Source organism: Microcaecilia unicolor, chromosome 7, assembly GCF_901765095.1.
Source record: "Microcaecilia unicolor chromosome 7, aMicUni1.1, whole genome shotgun sequence".
NCBI classification, from domain to species: Eukaryota; Metazoa; Chordata; class Amphibia; order Gymnophiona; family Siphonopidae; genus Microcaecilia; species Microcaecilia unicolor.
In genome coordinates this window covers 25,374,758-25,398,958 of record NC_044037.1, presented here as the reverse complement: position 1 = coordinate 25,398,958, position 24,201 = coordinate 25,374,758, and the positions used below count along the sequence as shown (strand labels likewise).

Genomic DNA, 24,201 nt, shown 5'->3' with positions numbered 1-24,201 from the left:
GTTACTCCATTTACTTTGTGGTACCAAAGAAAGGAGGTTCTGTCCGGCCTATCCTCGACCTCAAAGGGGTCAGTCGGGCCTTGAAAGTGCGGCACTTTCGCATGGAGACTCTCCGCTCTGTTATAGCGGCAGTGAAGGCAGGGGAGTTCTTGGCTTCCTTGGACATCAAGGAAGCGTACCTGCATATTCCCATCTGGCCGCCTCATCAACGCTTTCTGCGTTTTGCAGTCCTGGGCCGACACTTCCAGTTCAGAGCCCTCCCTTTCGGGTTGGCTACTGCTCCGCGGACCTTCTCCAAAGTAATGGTGGTCATCGCGGCCTTCCTGCGAAAGGAAGGAGTACAAGTCCATCCTTATCTGGACGACTGGTTGATCCGAGCCCCCTCTTATGCAGAGTGTGGCAAAGCTGTGGACCGGGTGGTTGCTCTTTTGAGCTCCCTGGGGTGGATCATCAACTGGGAGAAGAGCCAGCTGCGCCCGACTCAGTCCCTGGAGTATCTGGGAGTTCGATTCGACACCCAAGTGGGCAGAGTGTTCCTGCCAGACAATCGGATTGTCAAACTTCAGGCTCAGGTGGACCAGTTCCTAGTAGCTTCTCCTCTTCGGGCTTGGGACTATGTGCAGCTGTTGGGCTCTATGACGGCCACGATGGAAGTAGTGCCCTGGGCCAGGGCTCATATGAGACCACTACAACACTCTCTGCTGCAGCGCTGGACTCCGATGTCGGAGAATTATGCTGTGCGCCTTCCCTTGGACCCAGCAGTGCGCAAGGCGCTGAGCTGGTGGCTGCAGACATTCAAGTTGTCTGCAGGAATGCCTCTGGTGAACCCGGAGTGGATTGTCGTCACGACGGACGCCTCTTTGTCGGGCTGGGGAGCCCACTGCTTGGGAAGGACAGTGCAGGGGCTCTGGTCTCCTGCAGAGGCAAAGTGGTCTATCAACCTCCTGGAACTCAGAGCCATTCGGTTGGCGCTTTTGGAGTTCCTCCCGGTACTGGCGTTGAAGCCAGTACGGGTCCTGTCGGACAATGCCACGGCTGTGGCCTATGTCAACCGCCAGGGAGGTACCAAGAGCGCCCCTCTAGCCAAGGAGGCCATGAATCTATGCCAGTGGGCGGAAGCGAACCTGGAACAGCTGTCAGCGGCCCACATTGCCGGAGTCATGAATGTCAAGGCGGACTTTCTCAGTCGCCATACCTTGGAGCCCGGAGAGTGGCAGCTATCTGCTCAGGCGTTCTTGGATATCACGAAGCGCTGGGGCCAGCCGAGCCTAGATCTGATGGCGTCATCGGCCAATTGCCAAGTGCCGCGCTTTTTCAGCAGAGGACGGGACCCTCGATCCCTGGGAGTAGATGCTCTTCTCCAACAGTGGCCGACACAGGAGCTTCTCTATGTGTTCCCGCCCTGGCCCATGTTGGGCAGGGTGCTAGACCGGGTGGCAAAGCATCCGGGCCGGATAATCCTGGTGGGTCCGGACTGGCCCAGACGTCCCTGGTATGCGGACTTGATCAGGCTCTCAGGATCCCTCCCCCTTTGGTCTTACGGCCTGGCTATTGAGCGGCAGCGTCTGAGAAAGAAGGGCTTCTCAGACAAGGTCATCGCCACTATGCTGAGAGCGAGGAAGCGCTCTACTTCTACTGCTTACGCCAGGGTTTGGCGTACCTTTGCAATGTGGTGTGAAGCAGGCTCACTTTCTCCCTTCACTGCTCCAATTTCTTCAGTGTTGGCGTTCCTGCAAGAAGGTCTGGTGAAAGGCCTGTCGCTCAGTTCCCTTAAAGTCCAGGTAGTGGCTCTGGCTTGCTTCAGGGGCCGCCTGAAGGGTGCTTCCCTGGCTTCGCAGCCAGATGTGGTGCGCTTTCTCAAGGGAGTTAATCACCTGCGCCCTCCTCTGCACTCAGTGGTGCCTGCGTGGAATCTCAACCTGGTGCTAAGAGCCTTGCAGAAGCCGCCTTTTGAACCCTTGTCAAGGGCATCTCTGAAAGACCTGACGTTGAAAGCAGTCTTTTTGGTGGCTATCACTTCAGCCAGAAGAGTTTCCGAGCTCCAGGCGCTCTCATGTCGAGAGCCCTTTCTGCAGTTCACGGAGGCAGGAGTGTCTATTCGCACAGTGCCTTCCTTCCTGCCCAAGATTGTTTCTCGCTTCCATGTGAATCAGCGGCTCTGACTCCCTTCCTTTTGTAGGGAGGACTACCCAGAGGAATACTCTGCTCTCAAATATCTGGATGTGAGACGAGTCATCATCAGATACTTGGAAGTGACCAATGATTTCCGGAAGTCGGATCATCTGTTTGCCCTGTTTGCAGGTCCTCGTAAGGGTCTGCAGGCTGCTAAGCCTACAGTGGCAAGATGGGTCAAGGAAGCCATTGCAGCGGCTTATGTGGCCGCGGGGAAGGTGCCGCCTATCCAGCTGAAGGCTCACTCCACTAGAGCTCTGGCGGCCTCAATGGCAGAGGCCGAGTCCGTCTCCTTGGAAGAGATATGCAAGGCGGCAACTTGGGCATCGGCCCATACCTTCTCCAGGCATTACCGCTTGACTGTGGCTGCTCGGGCGGAGGCCCGGTTTGGAGCTTCAGTGTTGCGGTCAGGGATTTCAATGTCCCGCCCTGGGTGAGTACTGCTTCGGTACATCCCACCAGTCTATGGATTGATCAGCATGATGATATGGAAGGTAAAATTATGTATCATACCTGATAATTTTCTTTCCATTAATCATAGCTGATCAATCCATAGCCCCTCCCAGATATCTGTACTGTTTATATTGTGGTTGCATTTCAGATTCAAGTTTAGTCTTCAGTTCCTGTTCAGGAGGACTTCGTGTTCAAGTTTTTTCAATTGGATTCTTCAAGAGTTGAGACGAGTTTGTGTTACAGTGAGCTGCTGCATTCCTCTCCCCTCTGTTTTACGGGGCTGGATTGAGACATAAATTCTGCCGGCGCTCCCTCCCGCTTTGTGTGGCTGTAGGGCAGCTTTGTACCCCTCCCGCTTCGGCGGTGTTAGGGTCAGTCAGCTCCTCCCGCGGTTGCGGTTGCAGAATAAGCCAGATCCCCCCGCATCGGCGGGTGTGGTGTCCCTCCCCCGCTCCGCGGGGATTGGCTGGACGGATTCCCCTCCCCCACTTGTGTGGGGATGAGCTGGGTTAATTCCCCTCCCCCGTTTCGGCGGTGGTGAGCTGGGCAGAGTGTCCCTTTGTGGGTGTAATTCTCTAAGTGCTGAGTCCTGCGGATGGAGCTTGGATATCGACATACTGAGGAGTTTCTGGCAGCACATGACCACATATAGGGAGGCAAAAGGATTGTTCTCTATCTCCACCTGCTGGTAGATGGACACAACCCACCAGTCTATGGATTGATCAGCTATGATTAATGGAAAGAAAATTATCAGGTATGATACATAATTTTACCTTTCTTATTATTTTCATTCAGTTCCTTTTTCCATTTTCTGAAGGATTTTCTTTTCGCTCTAATAGCTTCCTTCACCTCACTATTTAACCACGCTGGCTGTCGTTTGGTCTTCCGTCCTCCTTTTTTAATACGCGAAATATATTTGGCCTGGGCTTCCAGGATGGTGTTTTTGAACAGCATCCATGCCTGATGTAAATTTTTGACCCTCGCAGTCGCTCCTCTAAGTTTTCTTTTCACCGTTCTTCTCATTTTATTATAGTCTCCGTATTTAAAGTTAAATGCTAACTTATTTGATTTCCTATGTATACTTCAAAGCTAATATCAAATCCGATCATATTATGATCACTGTTACCAAGCGGCCCCAGCACCATTACCTCCCGCACCAGATCATGCGCTCCAGTAAGGACTAGTCTAGAATTTTTCCTTCTCTCGTCGGTTCCTGTACCAGCCGCTCCATAAAGCTGTCCTTGATTTCATCAAGGAATTTTACCTCCCTAACATGTCCCGATGTTACATTTACCTAGTCAATATCGGGGTAATTGAAGTTACCCATTATTATTGTGTTTCCCAGTTTGTTTGCGTCCCTAATTTCCTTTAATATTTCTGCATCCGTCTGTCCATCCTGGCCAGGCGGATGGTAGTACATTCCTATCGTTATCCTTTTCCCCTTTACACATGGAATTTCAATCCACAGTGATTCCAAGTGTTTTGTTTCCTGCAGAATTTTCAATCTATTTGATTCAAGGCTGTCATTAATATACAATGCTACCCCTCCACCAATTTGATCCACCCAATCACTACGATATAATTTGTACCCCGGTGTGACAGTGTCCCACTGGTTATCTTCCTTCCACCAGGTCTCAGAGGTGCCTGTTATATCTAATTTTTCATTTAGTGCAATATATTCTAACTCTCCCATCTTATTTCTTAGGCTCCTGGCATTCGCATATAGACATTTCAAACTGTGTTTGTTGCTCCTATTTATATCATGCTTAGTACTTGACAGTACTAATTTGTAATCTTTTGTCTGATTTTTGTTTAGGGACACCTGATCTACAGTCTCTTTTGCAACCTCACTATCAGGATACCCTATCTTCCCTGTTTTGGTGATATCTTTGAAAGATACGTTATCCCGAACCATGCGCTTTTGAGCTACTGTCGGCCTTCTCCCCATTTCTAGTTTAAAAGCTGCTCTATCTCCTTTTTAAATGCCGATGCCAGAAGCCTGGTCCCACCCTGGTTAAGATGGAGCCCATCCTTTCAGAATAGGCTCCCCCTTCCCCGGAATGTTGCCCAGTTCCTAACAAATCTAAAACCCTCCTCCCTGCACCATAGTCTCATCCACGCATTGAGACTCCGTAGCTCTGCCTGATCTTGAGGCCCTTACCATGCTGGTTAAGAAGCAGGTGGCGAAACTGGACGATATGCAAAATCGTTCCAGGCAGGACAATTTTGCAGTTCATAGGATTGTCTGAATCACTGCCAGAGACCAAATTGCCAGAAATACTGGAAGAATGACTGACTACTCAGTATCCTATTTCAATTGGAGCAAGGCCTTAGTGAGCACACTACTTGGGCCGTCACAGAGAGGGGGTGTCGCGACTGCGGCCTATTGCCAAAGTCCATTGCTGTACCCAGAAAGTCACTGCGCCATTACAAGCAGAACCGGATAGCGCTAAATATGCGGACAATCTTTTAGGATTATTCGGCTGCACTGAAAGAGCTTCTCGGAACGGAAGCATCGCTTTATGCTCTTACTAGTAAAAAAAAGGCCCGTTTGTGAACACAATGAAACGGGTGCTAGCAAGGTTTCCCACCCAGGTTGCCGCTGCTCCCCCCCCCCCCCCCCAAAGTTGTCACCACCCCCCCCCCCCCCCCGAGTTGATCCAACAGCCCCCCCCCCCCAAACTGACTCGTGCATATTTCACACACTTTCCCAGTATCTCCCTCCCTCCGAGTGGCAGGGTCCCTCTCCCTCCCTCCCAGATCCCCGAGTTTCAGGGTCTCCCACTTCCAGGATCCCCCCCCGCTCCCAGTTCCAGGGTCATCGTGCCTCCCTTCCTCCTTCCCTCCCGTCCACTGCCAGCCCCCCTCCTTACAAATTTTTGAAGTCTCACCCATTCGGGGTTACGGTGTACGGCGGCAGCAGCAGCAGCATCGGAAACGGCGTACAGGCTCGGGCCGTCTGTCTCTCAGCTCTGGTCCTGCCCTTGCGGAAACAGGAAATGAGGGCGGGACCAGAGCTGAGAGACAGACGGCCCGAGCCTGTACGCCGTTTCCGATGCTGCTGCTGCTGCCGCCGTACACCGTAACCCCGAATGGGTGAGACTTCAAAAATTTGTAAGGAGGGGGGCTGGCAGTGGATGGGAGGGAAGGAGGAAGGGAGGCTACGACGATCCTGGAACTGTGAGCGAGGGGGGACCCTGGAACTAGGAGGGAGGGAGGATCCTGGTAGTGGGAGGGAGACCCTGAAACTCGGGGATCTTTGAGGGAGGGAGATCTGGAGGTGCGTGGTGTTGCAGCGAGGGCGGCAGGGGCAGGTCTGAGGCAGCAAGATTAGAACGTTGGAGGTGAGAATTATTATATAGGATATCCAGCACAGCTGAAGGTATTCATGGATGGTAGATGGTGGACATTTACTTTGGTACAGAAAGCCCAAGATTGACTGAACATTTCACTTCTGCTGTTTCTGGCATCTCATAGGGGCGATTGTGTATGTGGTCGATTGTAAGTGTGTGTCTTTCTGGATGATAGATGTGTTACACTTTGCTCGACCACATCATGGAGGCCTGTTTCTATGTTCTGAGACTTGTATGAGTTGGAGACCGTTTTTCTATTGTAACATCTTGTTTTGTTACTAGGTGGATAAATGGGGTGCCTAGATAGCATCTCAACATGACATGTCCTTATTGTCCTGAACGCTGACCTGGGTACATGTGGGAAGTTTTTGGTTGTGGGGGGATGAGGTTTTGAGTTGTTAGTTTTGGGATGGGAGGAAGGGGGAATGAGGGGAGGGTGGATGGAGGGTTGGGCAGTGGACACTGGGCTTACCTGTTATGTCACTGTTCATTTAGTTCCTGCATTGTTTGTCTATACTATTCCATGACTTTTTATTTTATGGGGTGGTTCTTTTTGTCCTCAAGAAGGGGGCTGCCCTAGTAGAGGTCCGCTGTATTTAAATATAGCTTTAGATGTTTCCCTTCCCCCCCCCCCCCCCCCCCCCCCCCCCCCCACATGGGTGATGGGTCTTCGAACATTCTTTCTTGGAATGTCTCTGTGATGATATACACTATGAAGCACACAAAAATTCTGTCTTTGCTGAAACATCATCATACAGGTATTGCCTGCCTCCAAGAAACTAAATTGACTGCACGTGGGTGAACGGATTACACACATCTGTCTCGGGCAAATATCACGTGGTCCTTTATAGATTAAGTGCTGGTATCACATTCCCTGTTTGCTGGAGTTGACGGAGCTTAGATGTGTTGGATCACTCCTTGGTCGGGTTCAGCTGGAGTTTGGAGAACCCTCACAATCTCAGGGAGAGTGGCGTTTTCTTTCTTACAGGGGAGATGTGGGTTTCCAAAATTATTTGCTTTATGAAGTGGCAAAATTATTTTGACTCTAATGAACAGCACTGCAATGCAGCACCACAGTGATTTTGGGACATGACTAAGGCTGTTCTCTGAGGCGATATTATTGCTTTTGTTGCAGCTCGCAAGCGTCATAGCTCAAAGCATATTTCAACTTGAAAATAAACAGGTATTTGCAAAACGGGCCTGTATAAGACAGTCTATGCCAGTTGCTCAGGAGGCCTTTTTGATGACACAAGCTGCTTTAAATTATCTTATTTTATGTGCGGACCCAAAAGATGCTGCTATATCGGAAATACCAGTATCATTTTGGAAATCACCCAGGGAAATTGTTGGCTTGGGTAACCAAGCAGTGCCAAGGGCATAGATGTGTTTCTTGTCTTATTTATTACAGATGGTCAAGTTCTCAGTAAGCCACATGATATTGTTAATCAGTTTTATAGGCAATTTAAGAACCTTTATGCTGCTCCTCTAGGCAGTGATTGGGCCATCGCTTTCTGATTATTTGGAGGACCTTGGTTTGCCAGTGTTAGGTCTGGAACAGCAAAATAGTCTAAATGCTCCACTACAGGCAAAGGAGCTGCAGCAGGCCATTAAGCGTCTCAAGCCTCATACGACTCCCAGGCCAAACGGGTTATCTTCAGAATTTTGTAAGATGCTCTCACATTCTTTGCTTGGTCCTTTATTAGACTATTATGCTGATAGTTTATAGTGGGGAGCGTTCTCAGCATATGCAAATGCAGCCGCCTTATCCTTGATACCTAAACCAGGGCAAAAGGGCATGAGTTGAGTCCTATAGGCCCATCTCGTTACTTAATGTTGACATTAAGCTTCTAGCGCATATTTTAGCTACACACTTGTCAGGGGTGTTGCCGTATCTGATAGGAGACATCAAGTGGGCTTTATAACTGGTTGGCGTGGGAGTCACGTGATGTGCTGAGAGGACCAGACGTGTAGCTGTTTCTCTCCGGGGTGACCCTGACCTCAATGCCAAACTTCACCACGAATTAATTAAATAAAAGCGCTCAGACCCAGAACATAGTCTGCCTTTGTCCCGCCCTCGCCGACGTTACGTCACACGAGGGCGGGACACAGGCAGAGAAGGCAGCCCGCTCCGACGGCAGCTTTGCTGATGTGCCTGCTGCTGCGTGCTGATGTAAATTTACAGTGCTGCTCGGGCCGGGTGGAGGGGCGGCGGCGGCGACTCCGGGGGGGGGGGGGCTCGGAAACCCCCCCATTCCAAAAGTAGCCTGTTTTCACGGGCTCAACGGCTAGTAATTTAATAAGCGGGGAAAGTACTGAGTTAAAGTAAGGAAGGAAGGACTGATAGCGATTTATGAACATGTATGATTGTTAATGTGGTTGTAAGTAGCATAAAGGCACAAATATTTAGGATTAGCAAAGCCCCGGGAGGGGGAGGAAAACTGGCAACTGATATAAAATGGGAGGGGCTAATGGCATTTGGGAAGTCATCTCTGAACATAGGGACAGAGTGGGTCGGGGCACAGCTCACAGAGAGAATGGGGTGGTGGAGGGGTCGCCTAGCATCAAAAATATCTCATTTTCTAGCTAGGACGTTAGGAGGGTACTGGGAGCGGGTTATGGGGTTATTGGAAGGAAGAGGGAGGACTGGGAAGCAGGGGAGGGAGGTGTTGGGAAGTTGGGTATAGTTGAAGTTAATAGCATGTTCGTGATGTCAAATAATTCTGTCAAATACACTAAGGAGCAAGAGCAGAGTAGTTGATCTCTGGTGGTACGGGGACAGGAGAAAGGAAGAATTGAATGGGAGGAACTGGGAGAGATCACTGAGTGGGGCTGGGCACTCGGGTCTAAAAGTAACAGAAATCAATATAATTGTGCCTTGGCTCTTCTTGAGGAATGGGTAGAGGGACACGGATTATAACGTGGAATGTGGGTGGCATTACATCGCCGGTAAAAAGAGCAAAGATATTAGCATCCTTAAATAGACATGCAGCTGACATAGCGTGCTTACAAGAAACGCGATTATCTGAGGAAGAACATTAAAAACTACAAAGGGGTTGGGTGGGAGAGGTACACTCGGCATCACAGGTTGGCAGACAAGGAGGTGTAGCGATATTGGTTAGAAAGGGACTGGTTGCAAAGTCAAGATTGATAAGTACAGACCCCTTCGGTTGGTATGTTATATTACAATTGTGGCTGCAGGATAGAGAGATTCTGCTGCTGGCATTGTATGCCCCTAACACTTATGATAGGGAGTTTTTCCAACAGCTAATCCGAAAATGTCTGCCATACCAATCCCTTAAATTGATGGTATTAGGCAATTTTAATCTGGTGGCAGACCCACAGGTGGATTGCTCAGCCCCACAGGCGGCTCACCGGGGTGGGGGGTGGGGGTGGGGGAGAGGTCTAAGGCCCTTTCAGAATTTATGCATCAATTAAAGTTAATAGATGCTTGGTGGGCCCTACACCCTGGAGATCGTGATTATATGCATTTATCTAGAGCACACGGAACATTTTCCCGTTTAGATTATATATTAGTAGACCAAGCGATGTTTCCGTGGGTGCTCAAGGCAACAATAGGGCCGAAGAAATCTCGGACCATGCGATGGTCTGAATAGACTGGGAGACACCACCTAACTATCAAGGGGCGAGGGGATGGAGATTCCTGGCTTATCTATCCAAGCAAGCAGATTTTGTTGCATATCTCCAGAAAAAGTGGGGGGAGTTTGAAAGATTTAATCAACAGCATTTAGGAACTCCGGTTCTGTACTGGTCGTCAACTAAAGCAGCGCTTAGGGGGGATATTATAGCATATGTGAGCGCCCGAAACAAAAAAATTTCTGGAGCTATACTAAAGCTAGAGGCATCTGGTGAACGCTCCAACGAGAGAAAATAGGGAGGAACACTCTGCAATATAAGTAACATTAAACTCCCTCCTCCATGATAGGGCAGAAAGATCACTGCTATACCAAAAGTATAGATTCCATAGATATGGAGACAGAGTCGGTCCCTTATTAGCCCACATAACAAAATCATGGGGCTCTTGTCGAGTTATCACTACGCTTAGCGATCAACAAGGGAAGGTGCGAAATAAGTCCGTGAACATAGCAGAGCTGCTTTGAACACATTTATCAAGATTATACACAATAGCCCACATAACAAAATCATGGGGCTCTTCTCGAGTTATCACTACGCTTAGCGATCAACAAGGGAAGGTGCGAAATAAGTCCATGAACATAGCAGAGCTGCTTCGAACACATTTATCAAGATTATACACAGCGCAAGGGCCCATAAGTCAAAAACATTTAGAGGAACACTTTGCCGTGCTACGCATACCCAAATTAAGCTCACAGGAGATAGAGAACTTGAATGAGCCAATAATGGGTAAAGAACTTCATGGAGTACTTAAAGCTGAAAAAAATTTCAAAGCACTGGGTCCAGATGGACTGTCAGGAAAATTCTACAAAATATTGCATGTGCAGCTCACGAGACCGTTAGCAGCCTATTATGATCAGGTGGTAGCCCAGGGCAGATTCCCAGAATATGCCAATGAAGCACAAATAGTTTTACTGTTATAACCCGGGAAGGCAACAGACCAAGCAGATTCATATCGGCCAATATCCCTGTTAAATGTAGAGGTCAAAATCCTTGCAAAGATATTGGCTGATAGGCTTGCGCTTATATTACCCAGACTGATAGGTCCAGAACAGGTGGGATTTATAAAGAATAGGCAAATTGCAAATAATATGCGTCGATTGCTGATGGCAATGGCACAATGTCAGCAGCAGGGAATCTCGGCTTTGGCAGTTAGTCTAGACGCTGAAAAAGCCTTCGATGAAGTCAACTGGCAGTATATGTTTGGGCTACTAAGTCAAATGGGTTTCCGAGATTGGTTCTTGCAGGCAATTCAGACCCTATATGTGAACCCTAAGGCCTTGATCAGTATTAATGGAGTGAGGACCCTCCCATTCTCAATCAATAGGGGTACACGTCAGGGATGCCCCCTTTCCCCGTTGTTATTTATATTAACAATAGAACCCCTTATCCGCACCATACAGGGGGAAAGAACAGTAGAGGGGGTGGAGATGGGGGGCGAGGTAACCAAGGTACTAACATTTGCGGATGATCTCCTGGTGTTTATGAAGAATCCGTGGAAATCCATGCCTGGGTTGATGCGCATTATCCAGGGATAAGGAGCCCTCTCTGGCTTCACCCTAAAGGTCTGGAAATCGCAGGCATTGTGCATTGCAGGGGGAAGAAATTTACCTTGGAGAGAGACCAGTTTACTTTGTCCTGGGCAGAGGACTCTTTCAGATATGTGGGAGTTCAGATCCCTAAGGATTTACTTAATTTGTATGAATTAAATGTAACAAAGTTATTGACACAAACAAATAAGACGCTACGTATATGTCTTTGATGGGTAGGATAGCGCTATATAATATGATTATCATCCCCAGATGGTCATATACATTCTAGGTTTTGCCATTGTATTTGGCAAAAGCAGACAAGAGCAAGTTGAATCGCTCAATACAACAATTTCTATGGAGGGGGAAGAAACCAAGAGCTCCCATAGCAGTATTACAAATCCCGGTGGAATATGGGTGTCTGGGCCTGATAAGCTTACGGCACATTACCATTGCAGGAGGGATACGACACATAACAGATTGGTATAGACGTACACAGTATTATACAGCCACTTCTATAGAATTAGCAATGACAGGGGAAACTCATTTTAGCTGTCTGATACACTCGGTGAGAAAGGAAATACCGGCAACACTTAGTTCTACAGGTATTATGCCCACAGCACGAGCGGTTTGACGGTGGGTGTGCCGCCTTCACCACTTCATGCCCACGGTCACACCATTTCTAGCATTGTGTGGGAATGCTGCTTTTCCGCCGGGGAACTTATATATTTAAAGTGTGGGAAGGCAAAGGGATCATATACCTGTATCATGTTTTGACTGAGGAAGTGAAGATTAACTCTTTAGCCTTTATTTTCTCAGCCACTTGCTTGGAGAACCATATCGGTTTCCTTTTCCTCTTGCTTTTATTTACTCTCCTTACATAAAGGTCTGTGGCCCTATTTATTGCTTCTTTCAGCCTGGACCACTGCCCTTCCACTTCCTGTTCGTCCTCCCAGCCCATCATCTCCTTCCTCAGGTATTCCCCCATTTTACTAAAGTCAGCACGCTTGAAATCCAGGACTTTGAGTTTAGAGTGGCCGCCCTCCACTTCAGCTGTTATATCAAACCAAACCGTTTGATGGTCACTGTTTCCCAGATGTGCACACACTCGCACATTTGACACACTATCCCCATTTGTGAGCACCATATCCAGCATCGCTCCCTCCCTCGTGGGTTCCGTCACCATCTGTCTGAGCAGAGCACTTTGGAAAGCATCTACGATCTCTCTACTTCTTTCCGATTTGGCAGACGGAACCTTCCAATCTACATCCGGCAGATTGAAATCTCCCAACAATCCACTATTATAAAGGATTTTGCAAATTTGAGAAATAAGTATGAGACATTTGAAAACTTTTCTAGAAATAATCAAATTTTGACGTTTTCCTCAAGTTTTTACAGTTACATCTAGAGATATGTGGATGTGTTATCTGAAGGAAGTTTTGAGTATTTCTGAAGAAAATTTACTCTCTAAGACAACAGATGTTCAGCAAAACATGCTTTGAGCTACATCTAATTTTGACATTTCAGCTGTTTTGGAGTCCTCGGCCACTGATGCATCTATTCCTGCCACATTGATGTGTTAACGGTTGTTCTCACATCTGATAAAGATTGGTTAATAGAATTGTATTTTTGAAATAGAGAAAAGACCTTTTTGAGTCTAAAGATCAGAATATTTCCCGATGTCTCTAGAGAGACAGAGGTGTCAAAGATAGTTCTTACTTTTGAGGCCAGGTGTTTTTCATATTGGCAGTACTTTCTTTTTACAGTATCCCTTGCAAGTGTATTATCAAACACCACACTTTTTAAAGTATGTTTTCTTTGATCCTTCTCACCTTACTACTTTTTTGGCAACCCCTTTCCCAATAGGTGAGCCACAGCAAGCTGCTGTAGGCTCTCCAGGAAATGTGTAGCTTTTGTTAAGTTTAGATTTAGAATCCCATTTTAACCGCAGGTATATTTTGTCATTAATATTTTCCTTAATTCTCCTATATGCATTCTTGGATCCATTTTGGTGGACTTGTAATTTGGTTTCTTCTATTATGCTTTTATACCTTGTAGTAATATTGTGATTTATTTTTTTCCTATTAGATCACTTTTCAGTACAAACCTTTATTGCGAAATTTAAGTTACATTTAAGTGTTTTTATAACATCCTTTGGGACTGAGTTCCAGAGCTTATCTGTGTGTTATGAATAAATTTTTTCGGCTGTTTGTTTTAAATGTGCTACTGTGTAACTTCATGATTTCTCTCCTGATATTTGTACTTTTTGAAAGGATGAACAATCGATTAAGGTTTACCCTTTCCACTCCACTCAGGGTTTAATAGGTCTCTATCATATCTCCCCTCAGCTTTCTCCTCTTCAAGGTTTTAGCCTTTCTCTGTATGAGAGTTGATCCAGCCTCTTAATAATTTTGGTTGCTCTTCTGTGCACCTTTTCAAATTCTATTTGTCTTTTGGGTTGAATACTATGTGCCATTCTTGACTTCAAGGTGTGATTTGGAGCAATAGAGAGGCATTATGAATTTTTTTTGTTTTATTTTCTTAATTCCTAACATTCTGTCTGTGTCTTGGTCTTTCTTTGGTGCAGCACATTGAGCAGAAGATTTCAATATATTGTCCACTAAGACACCTAGATTATTTTTCTGGATGGTGACTCCTAATATCATGTAGCTATAATTTGGGTGGTTATTCCCAGTTTGTTTCACTTTGCACGTGCCCACATTAAATTTTATCTGCCATTTGGATGCCCAGTCTTCCAGACTCCCAGGGTCCACTTGCAATTTAACAACTTTAAATAATTTTGTGTTATCTGCATATTTGATCATGTCACCCATTTCCACTTCCAGGTCATTTGTATATATGTTCAAAAAAAAAAAAAAAAAAAAACCCAATCCCTGTATAGATCCCTGTGATTCTCCATTATTCCCATTCCTCTATTAGTCCAAAACAGGACATTGCTTCCAATCCCATGTTTTGTTTTGTTTTTTTTTAATTTTCCTCAGGAGTCTCTCATGAATACTTCGTTAATAACTCTGAAAATTCAGATATACTATAGTAACTGGCTCACCTTTATTCATATTTGTTCATGCCTTCAAAAAAATGTAGCAGATCAGTACAGCAAGACTCTTCCTCAGCTAAATCCATGTTGGCTCAGTCCCATGAAACCATATTTGTCTCTGTATTCAGCACTTCTGTTTTGTTTTTTGTTTTTTTAAATAATAGTCTCTACCATTTTGCCTGGCACTGACATTAGGCTTGCCAATCTGTAGTTTCCCAGATCATCCTGGAACCCTTAAAAAAAACAAACAAACCTGGCATTATGGTGTTCACTTTCCAATCTTCAGGCACCATAGATGATTTTAATGATAGGTTGCCAGTTACTTACAGTAGATCTGCAATTTCATTTTTGAGTTTTCAGTATTCTGTGGTGTGCACCATCCAGTCCAGGTGACTTGCTGCTCTTGGTCTGTTAGATCTTCCAAATTCACTTAAAATTTTCAGTCTTTTAAATATTCTGGCATGGAAAGCTCCCTTAAAATTTTCCTCCCTCACATATTAGCTCTTTCTGATGATGCTTAAAAAAAAAAGTGGGGTTACTTATTAGCCATGAATATCTAGACAAGCTTGTAGACAAACTTCTGCAAAGCACAGGTGCCTAATTCCTTAGCCCAATAAATTTATTTTTGATAACACTCTGGTTATCATCTTAGCAATGTATTGATCTGTTTAGCATTTATGTAAAAAAATGTAACTAGGTATTAAGGCATTTATGTACTGTACTTGTGTGCATTCTGATTACTTGTGTGCATCTCCTTTCTTTTGTAGGTATGCTTACCTGGAGAAATTCATGACATTTCAGATGTCTCTCCGTAGGGAAGATGTATGGCTTCCTCTCATGTCTTACAGGAATTCGTTATTAGCTGGTGGTGATGATGATACCATGTCAGTTATTAGTGGAATGAGTGGTCGTGGATCTACAGTGCGGAGTAAGAAGATAAAACCAGCAACAGGAAAACGGAAATTACCTGAGAGTAAGAGACTCAGTTAAAGCATGCATTGTTCCTTCTTGTAAAATATAGACACCTTGGCTAAATTGAAGAAAGCATTAGAGTTAAAAAAAAATATTCAACAATTAAATCAATGCGTGGCACTGCCTACCGAACTAATGATTTCAGGTTCTTATGAACTCTTAATTATTCGTTCTAAACCCTCTAACTTTATTTTTACCTTATCTCATTATTGAAAACCTCTATAGTAAGAAAATTCTGTATGATAGATCTGATTGATTGCATGGATGATTCTTAGAAGTTTGAATGTGGTGAACACTTGTGTATTTCCACTGAATTTTTAGTGTATGAGGGATTCCTTATCCCACCAGACCAGTCCAGACGCCTGGGTTTTTCTCACCTGGCAGCAGATGGAGATGGGGGAAACAAACTACTGCTGACATCACTTTATAGAAGTGGAGGAGTAGCCTAGTGGTTAGAGCACCAGTCTTGACATCCAGAGGTGGCTGGTTCAAATCCCACTGCTGCTCCTTGTGATCTTGGGCAAGTCACTTAACCCTCCATTGCTTCAGGTACAAAATTAGATTGTGAGCCCTCCTAGGACAGAGAAATATCCAATGTATCTGAATGTAACTCACCTTGAGCTAATACTGAAAAAGGTGTGAGTAAAAAATCCAAATGAATAAATATATATGCATCCTCTACCTCTCCAGTATTCTTTGTCTCTGGAAGATGGTAGGTGCACAGCCCATGCAGCTGTATACCACCACCACCTTGAAGACAAAAAGTATGCTCCTACTGGTCAGTTCATGAGGATTGCTTCTCCCATTTTGAAGAGGGCAAACCTAAGTTGTTTGTCTCTGGTTAGCATTGGATCCATGGGGGTTATACCCTGAGGAGTCTGGGTCTCTCTCCCTCCCTCCCTCCCCTCTATTTACTCACGCTGGAAGAAATGGGTTGAAGGAGGTGAATTGACAGTGTTCTGCTGGAGGATGCTACCTATTTGGGTTTCTATTTTTCAAAAAAAAAAAAAAAAAAGAGGTAGCCCTGAAATTTGAGCCTATATTCAGTACAGGAGAAGGGACTTTTTGTGGCCCCTGTTTCAGAGTTTATTGAAAGCCAAGAGAAGAAGCAGGCTGGCAGGGTTGGAAAAATCTCTTTTTTTTCTGCAAGTAAGTTGGCCCTGGCTGAGCATGAGGAGTGCTTTCTAGCCTACATGATTCTCTGTAGGAGATCGTCAGGTAGGATGCATTGAGCTTGTGTTTGGGGGAGAGCCATCCAGGGGTGCTTTCAGTGCAGGGGATGTTCCCCACTCCATTCCTCCAACCTGAAATGGGAGAAGGTGCATCTCCTTGGTGTAAGGTAAGATGCAGTGGTTCAGCCTCAGCAAGTCGCCTGGGGTGGAGGTCAGCACATGCAGAAATGGCAGCTGTGCTTGAAGCAAATGGTCTTGCGTCACTGAGACCTCCTAGCCTTATTCCTTTTGTTCTTCTTTTTGAGCCTTCATGGGGGATAGGTGGAAGCAAGGCATACCAGGGATACTTTTCTTCACTAGCTGCCCTCACAACCGTTCTCCAGAGTTTGTGCTTTTATTTCATTGGGCGTTTTGCCTTCAAAGGATGCTGCTTCCACGCCTAACCCTTCAGTCAGGTTCCAGGGCCAACAGAAAGATGGGAGGACAGTTGGATTCAAGATATGTTGTAGGGGGTGGAAGAGATTACTTCAGCCAGTGTAGTCGAGATGGCCCCTCTGATACTGGGGATCTGGAAGAAGATGAACTCCTAGTGGCTGAAGTAGATCTGTAATTTATTTATTTATTACATTTGTGCCCCACGCTTACCCACACATTGTAATGGTACAACTCTTCCAAAGGGCAGATCTTAGTTTCGATAACCCAGTGCTGTGTGCTCATGGTTCAGGAGTGCATTGAAGATGGAGTTGCTGTAGGTGATCTATTTTGAAGGGGCTGTGAAAGCCTGATAAAGCTTTTCACATGCATAGTGAAATTTTAGGCTATGGTCACAATGGAGTGGGGCACTCCTGAAGACAGTCAAAAATACGGCAGAGCAATGAGCAAGATATACTACTTAACCACAGAAGAGAAGAAGACGGTGAAAGTGCCTACAGTGGTGCTCATGTCTTAGTGGTCATGTGGAAAGTAATCTTGATGGGGTGGGGGGTTACGGTGGATTAAAGTGTTACTGAAGCAGTCATTTGAAGTTTCAGTCCTGGGACTTCAGACAGCTGTTTGCAGCAGTTATATGTTTCAATTTTGTTTGAACTGTATTCAGCTGCTCCTTGGCAGAGTTGGAGAGGGGAATGTGACTCCTAAAGAGACTACCCTACTTAAGGCTGGGGCGCACTCTTTGTGGCAGATGCTCTCTTTATGACTTTTCTGGATGTCAAGGGTATTGTCGCAGTGGTCTCTGCCGGGTGGCTGTTATTTATGTACCCAGTCAGCAGATGTGGTCTCAGAAGCTTGCTTGAGCATGTTTCCATTTTGGAGGAAGGACCTGGGGAGGCTAAACACTAGAGGTTACCAAGGATGGAACCAATTTTACCTCATGGACAAACTCCTATTAGTGCAATTCAATTTGCCTGTCTCCACAGTTACCTCATTGATTTGTATTTATGCTTATATTAGGTCATTTTAAATCGTAAATTTTATGCCAAGCTATACCTGCTGTTTACAGGCTTGGGTGAATATTTTTGTATCTTTCGATACTCGTAGGTTGTTGTACCACTGAATTCAGCACATATGCTAGGGCCTTTATTGCATACATGGGGAGCTCTATAAACAAGGTGTTGCAGTAATCTATCTTAGAGATCACCAATAGTTGTAACACTGACCTACATTGACTGATAAATAATACTTTTATCTGTGTAAAAATACCTACTAAAGGAAGATATAATTGTATTACAGATAACGTGGATGCATAGAAAGGGCAGAATCCGTTATAACACCCAAGCAATGAAATTAAATTGGAATCACATGATCATAGTGATTATAAAATGGGCATAATGCTTGATTTGCCCAAGAGCATCCTATATAATAAACCGCACCTCCAACATTCTGAAGCTGACTGCATGGCTGAGGCATTCCTGCTCTCTGTATCCATCTCCTGAATTGATATCACGTACTTCCGGGTTCGTCACAAGCAGAAGTGACCAACCACACAAGGTTTATCGGCATCAGAATGTTGGAGCTGCATTCTATTAAATAGGATTGGTCAGTTCCTTGAGGCACAGCCAGAGCTCAGCATCCTGCACAGTAACGCTCAGACACCAGAGAGAGAGGGGGGGGGGGGCTGACACCTGTGAGGGGGGGCCTGACACCAGAGAGAGGGGAGGAGGTATCTGTCACACACACGCTGTCTCTCTCTCTCTCACAGTCAGTCTTTCTCATACACTGTCTCTCACACACTCTATATCTCACACTGTATCACATTCGCTCTCTGTGTCACACAGTCACACACTCTCTTGGTCTCATACACTCAGTCTCGCAGAGAGTCTGTGTCTCACACACACTCTGTCTCACGCACACTGTATCTGTGTGAAACACACTCTCTCTCTCTCACACTGTCTTACATACGCACTTGCACACACTCTCATTCTCGCACACACACTCTCTCACAGACACACTCGCACCCAGACTCTCTCTCTCACACACACTCTCGCACATTCACTCTCTCTCTCACACACAGTCACTCTCACATACACTGTCTCAAACATATACACTCCAAGGAAAACCTTGCTAGCACCCGTTTAATTTGTGTCAGAAATGGGCCTTTTTTACTAGTAGTAAAATAATAGATGGTCGCCGCATCTCAAGAAAGATATAATAGAATTGGAAAAGGTTCAGCGAAAGGCGACTAAAATTATAGCGGGGATGGAATGACTTCCATATGAAGAAAGACTAAGGAGGCTAGGGCTTTTCAGCTTGGAAAAGAGATGGCTGAGGGGAGACATGATAGAGGTGTATAAAATAATGAGTGGAGTGGAACAGGTGGATGTGAAGCGTCTGTTCACGCTTTCCAAAAATACTAGGACTAGGGGGCATGCGATGAAACTACAGTGTAGCAAATTTAAAACAAATCAGAGAAAATGTTTCTTCACCCAACGCATAATTAAACTCTGGAATTCGTTGCCGGAGAACGTGGTGAAGGCGGTTAGCTTGGCAGAGTTTAAAAAGGGGTTAGACGGTTTCCGAAAGGACAAGTCCATAAACCACTACTAAATGGACTTGGGAAAAATCCACAATTCCAGGAGTAACATGTATAGAATGTTTGTATGTTTGGGAAGCTTGCCAGGTGCCCTTGGCCTGGATTGGCCGCTGTCTGAGACAAGGATGCTGGGCTCGATGGACCCTTGGTCTTTTCCCAGTGTGGCATTACTTATGTACTTATGTACATATATTGTTTAAGGTGTTTACAGTTCATGTTTGGTGATGTTCCTTAGATGCCCTTTGGTTCAGAGCCAGTGGAGGCTGTGGAAAAACCCTCCTTGCTCTTCTGGGAGAGGGCTTTGCTTTGGGCATATTATATAAGTTAACAGCAATATAGTTTTTCTTTTCACCCCTGGTAAGGTAAGCAAAGTCCATGCATCTGGATTGGTCTGGTAGGACTCATAGAAAATTAGTAGGTAAGTCCGTTTTTCTGTATATTTCTAGCATTCATGTGCACAGTTGTAAAGCCAAAATATGAAGATGGTAAGAGAAGTTAGTCAGCATTCAGAGCATACTTAGTTGTTTTTAGTACTAGCACAGATTTCTTTTTTTTTTTTTCTGTAGCTGAAGAAAGCAGCAGTAGTGACAACATGTGGCTAAACAGGGAACAAACAATACACACACCTGTCATGATGCAGACACCACAACTCACTTCCACAATCATGAGAGAACCCAAGAGATTGCGACCAGAAGAAAGCTATATGGGAGTCTATCCATTGCAGCCTGAACATCATCAAACGCCCCTTGATTACAAGTAGGTATAAATTAAAGCTCAATATTTTGCTTCTGAATGTTAAACTTGAAACACCTTGTAAAGTAAATTTTTTTAAAGCACACAGGTAACGTGGATGCTTGCACAACGGCAACAGGAAGAAGTAGCCAGGCAGCAGCAAGAGAGGGCAGCTATGAATTATGTCAAGCTTAGGGCTAACCTACAGCATGCCATGTAAGTAAATGTGCTTGTTTAAAAGAGTTTTCTAAGTCATTTCATCATGTGTCTTTCTTTTAAAGTTGTTCAGTTTTGGCTATCAACAGTCTGTGAGGCTGAAATGTTCTTTGGTACAGGTGTGTGCCAAACGTTAGACACACCTGGCCAAACTTTGTTGCAATGAAACCTTAAATGAACAGAAGTTAACACAACCTCTATACGGCAGACAATTTTAATACCAAAGTTTGCTGATTTTAACATATTGAAATTGAGAAGGTGAAAATGAGAGCTGCGAAATCTTGGGCAATCGGTTGATTCATTACTAAATTTTTTAAAAAATTGTTAAAACCCCAAATGTTTAGTGCTTTATTAGGCTTTCAGTTAGGTGAAGGCAATTAGTCTGACCCTTCTAACACCTCAGCTTGTGATGGTGGTTCTCGTACTTCAAGCAGTTATGGGCTCTTACAAAGTAGCTATCAGTCTTTGAAAATTAAAATACTTCACTCTTAAAAAGCATTGAAAGACTATAAAAAATTAGTAAGATCTTTCAGCTAGCAATTTTAAACTCTAAGAGCAAGACAGATCTGTGTGATCGGCCAAAAAATGGTCATATCTGTAAAATTGAACCCATAAATCATTGCAAAAAGTCCTCTGAAACGTTTAAATAACACTGTAATAGCTGTCTATGGACAGTGCTGCTTACATACAATAGTATGAGGGTGGGACCAAGCCACCAGTACAGTTCCAACTGGTCCTGGCTTTGATGCAGCAATCTTCAAAAACAGGCTGGACAAAGAGGATTAAAGAGCAGTGTTCTAGGTGTCTGACTTGCTTCAGTGTTTTGGCACTGGTGTCAAGGCAGAGGGGATGTAATGTTGATTTTTCAAGTAGGGAATTGTGAATGCCACTTTAGTCTACTTTGATATATATAAATAAGGATCAACTAAACAAGTTGTAGGTAATCTTTTTATTTGAGCAACCTAGATTATAAGCTCTTTGAGCAGGGACTGTCTTTCTTCTATGTTTGTGCAGCGCTGCGTATGCCTTGTAGCGCTATAGAAATGCTAAATAGTAGTAGTAGTTATCACAGTCCACAGTTATGGTGGTGGAAGCAGTCAAAAGATGCTTCTGCTGCGGAAAGAGAAGATTGGCAGTGGGGCTCTGTGTAGTGGGCTGCAGTGAGGCTTTAGTGGGGGGCAGCATTTCGCTCTCCCCCAAGGTGTCCATTTCCCACTCGGAGGCATCGGGTGCACGCGCCATTTTGTATTCTCCTGTCGACACGGTTTCTTCTGGTCAGTTGATGGCAGTTTTGCAGCCTTTCCACCCTGGAGCACAGTTTGGTGCCTCTTCTGCTGGAGTGCCCGGTTCTTTGTGGGCTTCTCCAGGGTTTGTTACAGGACCTGGGGGTTATGGGGAATTTTTTTCCCCAGAATTTGTGCTCCTTTTGCACAAGGCCTACTTATTAAAGTATGCCTTACCTCGGTCCCAGTCTACTTCAGTGACTGCCCCAGGGGGATCCTTTGGGGACGTGGGACAGATTTTATAGTCTTCGGCAGAGGACACAGCTCAGAAAAGAATGCTGATGACCTCCATGTCTAAAGTGGGGTCATTGGGCCCTATTTCTCCCTCCCCTTCGCTTATCAGCGTTTTCTGTGAGTCTCTTCGGCCCTCTCATTTGGAGGAACTAGAGGAGGATGAGCTTTTCCAGGAGGAACCTGATGATCTGTTTGCTTGTTTCATGGGGAAGAGTTGCCTTTTCTCATTTCTAGTGCTTTGGAAGCTTTGAACATTGTGGACCTGGAGGTGCAAGCGGCCTCCATAGTGAATCTTAAGATGGCTAGCAAGAGAGAGCCATCTAGGGTGTTCCCAGTGCATGAGGCCATTCAAGAGCTTATTATGGCTCAGTGGTCTGACTTTGATGGGGGCTTGATGGTGGCGAAGGCAATGGCTCACCTTTATTGGGTTGGTGCGGACCAGGCGGACAAGTTTGTCCTTCCTCAGTAGACGCTTTGGTGACGGCAGTTACCAAAAAGACTACCTTTCCGGTAGCGTGATGGGTGGCGCTGAAAGACACGAAGGATCGGCGTCTGGAGGCTTTCTTGAGGTGTCCGCGCTGGCTCTGCAGGCCTTTATCTGTAGCTCTTACGCAGCCAAAGCGTGCCTTAGCTGGTTGCAACAAGCTCTGGAGCAGGAACAGGACACGGTAAGCTACTCTTCAGAGAGGATCGGGAGAAGATTGTGAAGGATTTGGGTGACTCCAAATCTCGGCAACTTCCTGAGCATAGAACCAAGTTTGCACAGTGGTTGGGCACTTCTAGGCCCCGTCTTCAGGAGGCCCAGTGGTACCGTCCAGGCTGAGTGTCAGTGGCTTTCCCACGCTCCAGGTTCCAGCAGTGTTCCTCCTTTCTAGGGGATAAGTGGACCTCGAGCACTATTGCGCGATAAGGGACTGGAGCATGCTCCATCCAATGATGGGGTGCTGGTCTGCTGTTTGGTGACCAGGATATGGGGGGTCAGCTGACTGTCTTCTATGAAGAATGTGCCAAAATTACCTCAGACCAGTGGGTCTTGGATATTGCCAGAGATGGTTACAGGCTAGAATTGTCTTCTCCTGTGGGCGATGCTTTCTTGGAGACCCAGTGTGCCACTGCTTCCAAACGAGAAGCAGTCAAGGCCATGTTGCAGTCTCTGGGCCTAGGGGCAGTGGTGCCTGTGCCCTGCTTTGAGGCTCGAATGGGTCAGGATTCCATTTATTTTCTGGTGCCCTGAAAAGGGGGCTCCTTCTGTCCAGTTCTCTATCTCCGGAACATAAACCAACTTCTGAAGTTCCGGCATTTTCACATGGAGACACTGCGGTCTGTGGTGGCGGCGATGCAGCCAGGAGAACTTTTGGCTGCGCTGGACTTCAAGGATGCTTATTTGCATAATCCTATTTGCCCCCCCCCCCCCCCTTCATCAGAAGTACCTGTGTTTTGCAGTTCTGGACCACCATTTTAAATTTCAGGTCCTCCCTTTTGGCCTCTGCACTGCTCCCTGCACCTTCTCTAAGGTCATGGTGGTGGCGGCGTTCCTGCGGAAGGAAGGCGTCAGGGTACATTCTTATCTCGATGACTGGATAATCTGAGTTGAATTGACACAGAAGAGACACAGGGTCACCGACCGAGTCCTTGTGCTGCTACAGTCTTTGGGCTGGGTGGTCAATTTTCCAGAGAGTCACCTGGTTCTGTCTCAGACTTCGGACTTTCTGGGTGTCAAGTTTGACACGGTGCAGGGTTTTCTTGCCAGAAGGCAGGAGGATCACGCTTCAGACTCTGGTACGGGTACTCAATTTACTAAGGTTGTCGATTCCCCAGGCCTGGGACTACATTTAGGTGTTGTGCTCTATGGCAGCCACTACCATGGGTGAGGGCACACTCTACTGAGCAAGTGGTCGCCGGTGTCCCTGGAGTATCAACAGTGCCTTCAGTGGTTGCCCCGGGCTTTGCACAGCATGAACTGGTGGCTTTGTGATTCCATTTTGCCATTGGTCTCCATTCTGTCAGCTATTGTAATAGACTGACCTGGTCCTGCATACATGACAGGCCACGTCCACAGGCTTCTAGAAAATAGAACTATGCAGAACATCTGTTCTGGGGTTTTGTCGTTGACACCACCCATCAGCCAGAATAAACATCCTGCTGTCCTCGGAGAACATCTGCTACAGGTGCATAACTTTGCTTTCACATCACAGTTGAGAAATCTTAGCCTACTGTTCTTTGCAGAACAGCGTCTTTGCAGAATCACTTGTTTACTCTTTCCAAAAATACTTTGACTAGGGGCAGTGGTGTGCTGGTAAATTTTTAACAGGCTCTCTCCCTGGTCCACCTCGGCACCGCCCTATCCA

The 24,201-nt window shown here is 45.9% G+C and overlaps 1 protein-coding gene across 1 annotated transcript in view; it reads left to right on the top strand.

Moving 5' to 3' along the window:
- The window catches only part of STAG2 (stromal antigen 2), a 583,303-nt gene that overhangs the window by 478,790 nt on the left and 80,312 nt on the right, over positions 1 to 24,201 (top strand). Inside the window, 3 exon segments of the mRNA XM_030209778.1 lie at positions 14,984 to 15,189; positions 19,955 to 20,144; positions 20,223 to 20,336. Coding sequence (XP_030065638.1) covers positions 14,984 to 15,189; positions 19,955 to 20,144; positions 20,223 to 20,336 — 510 coding nt within the window.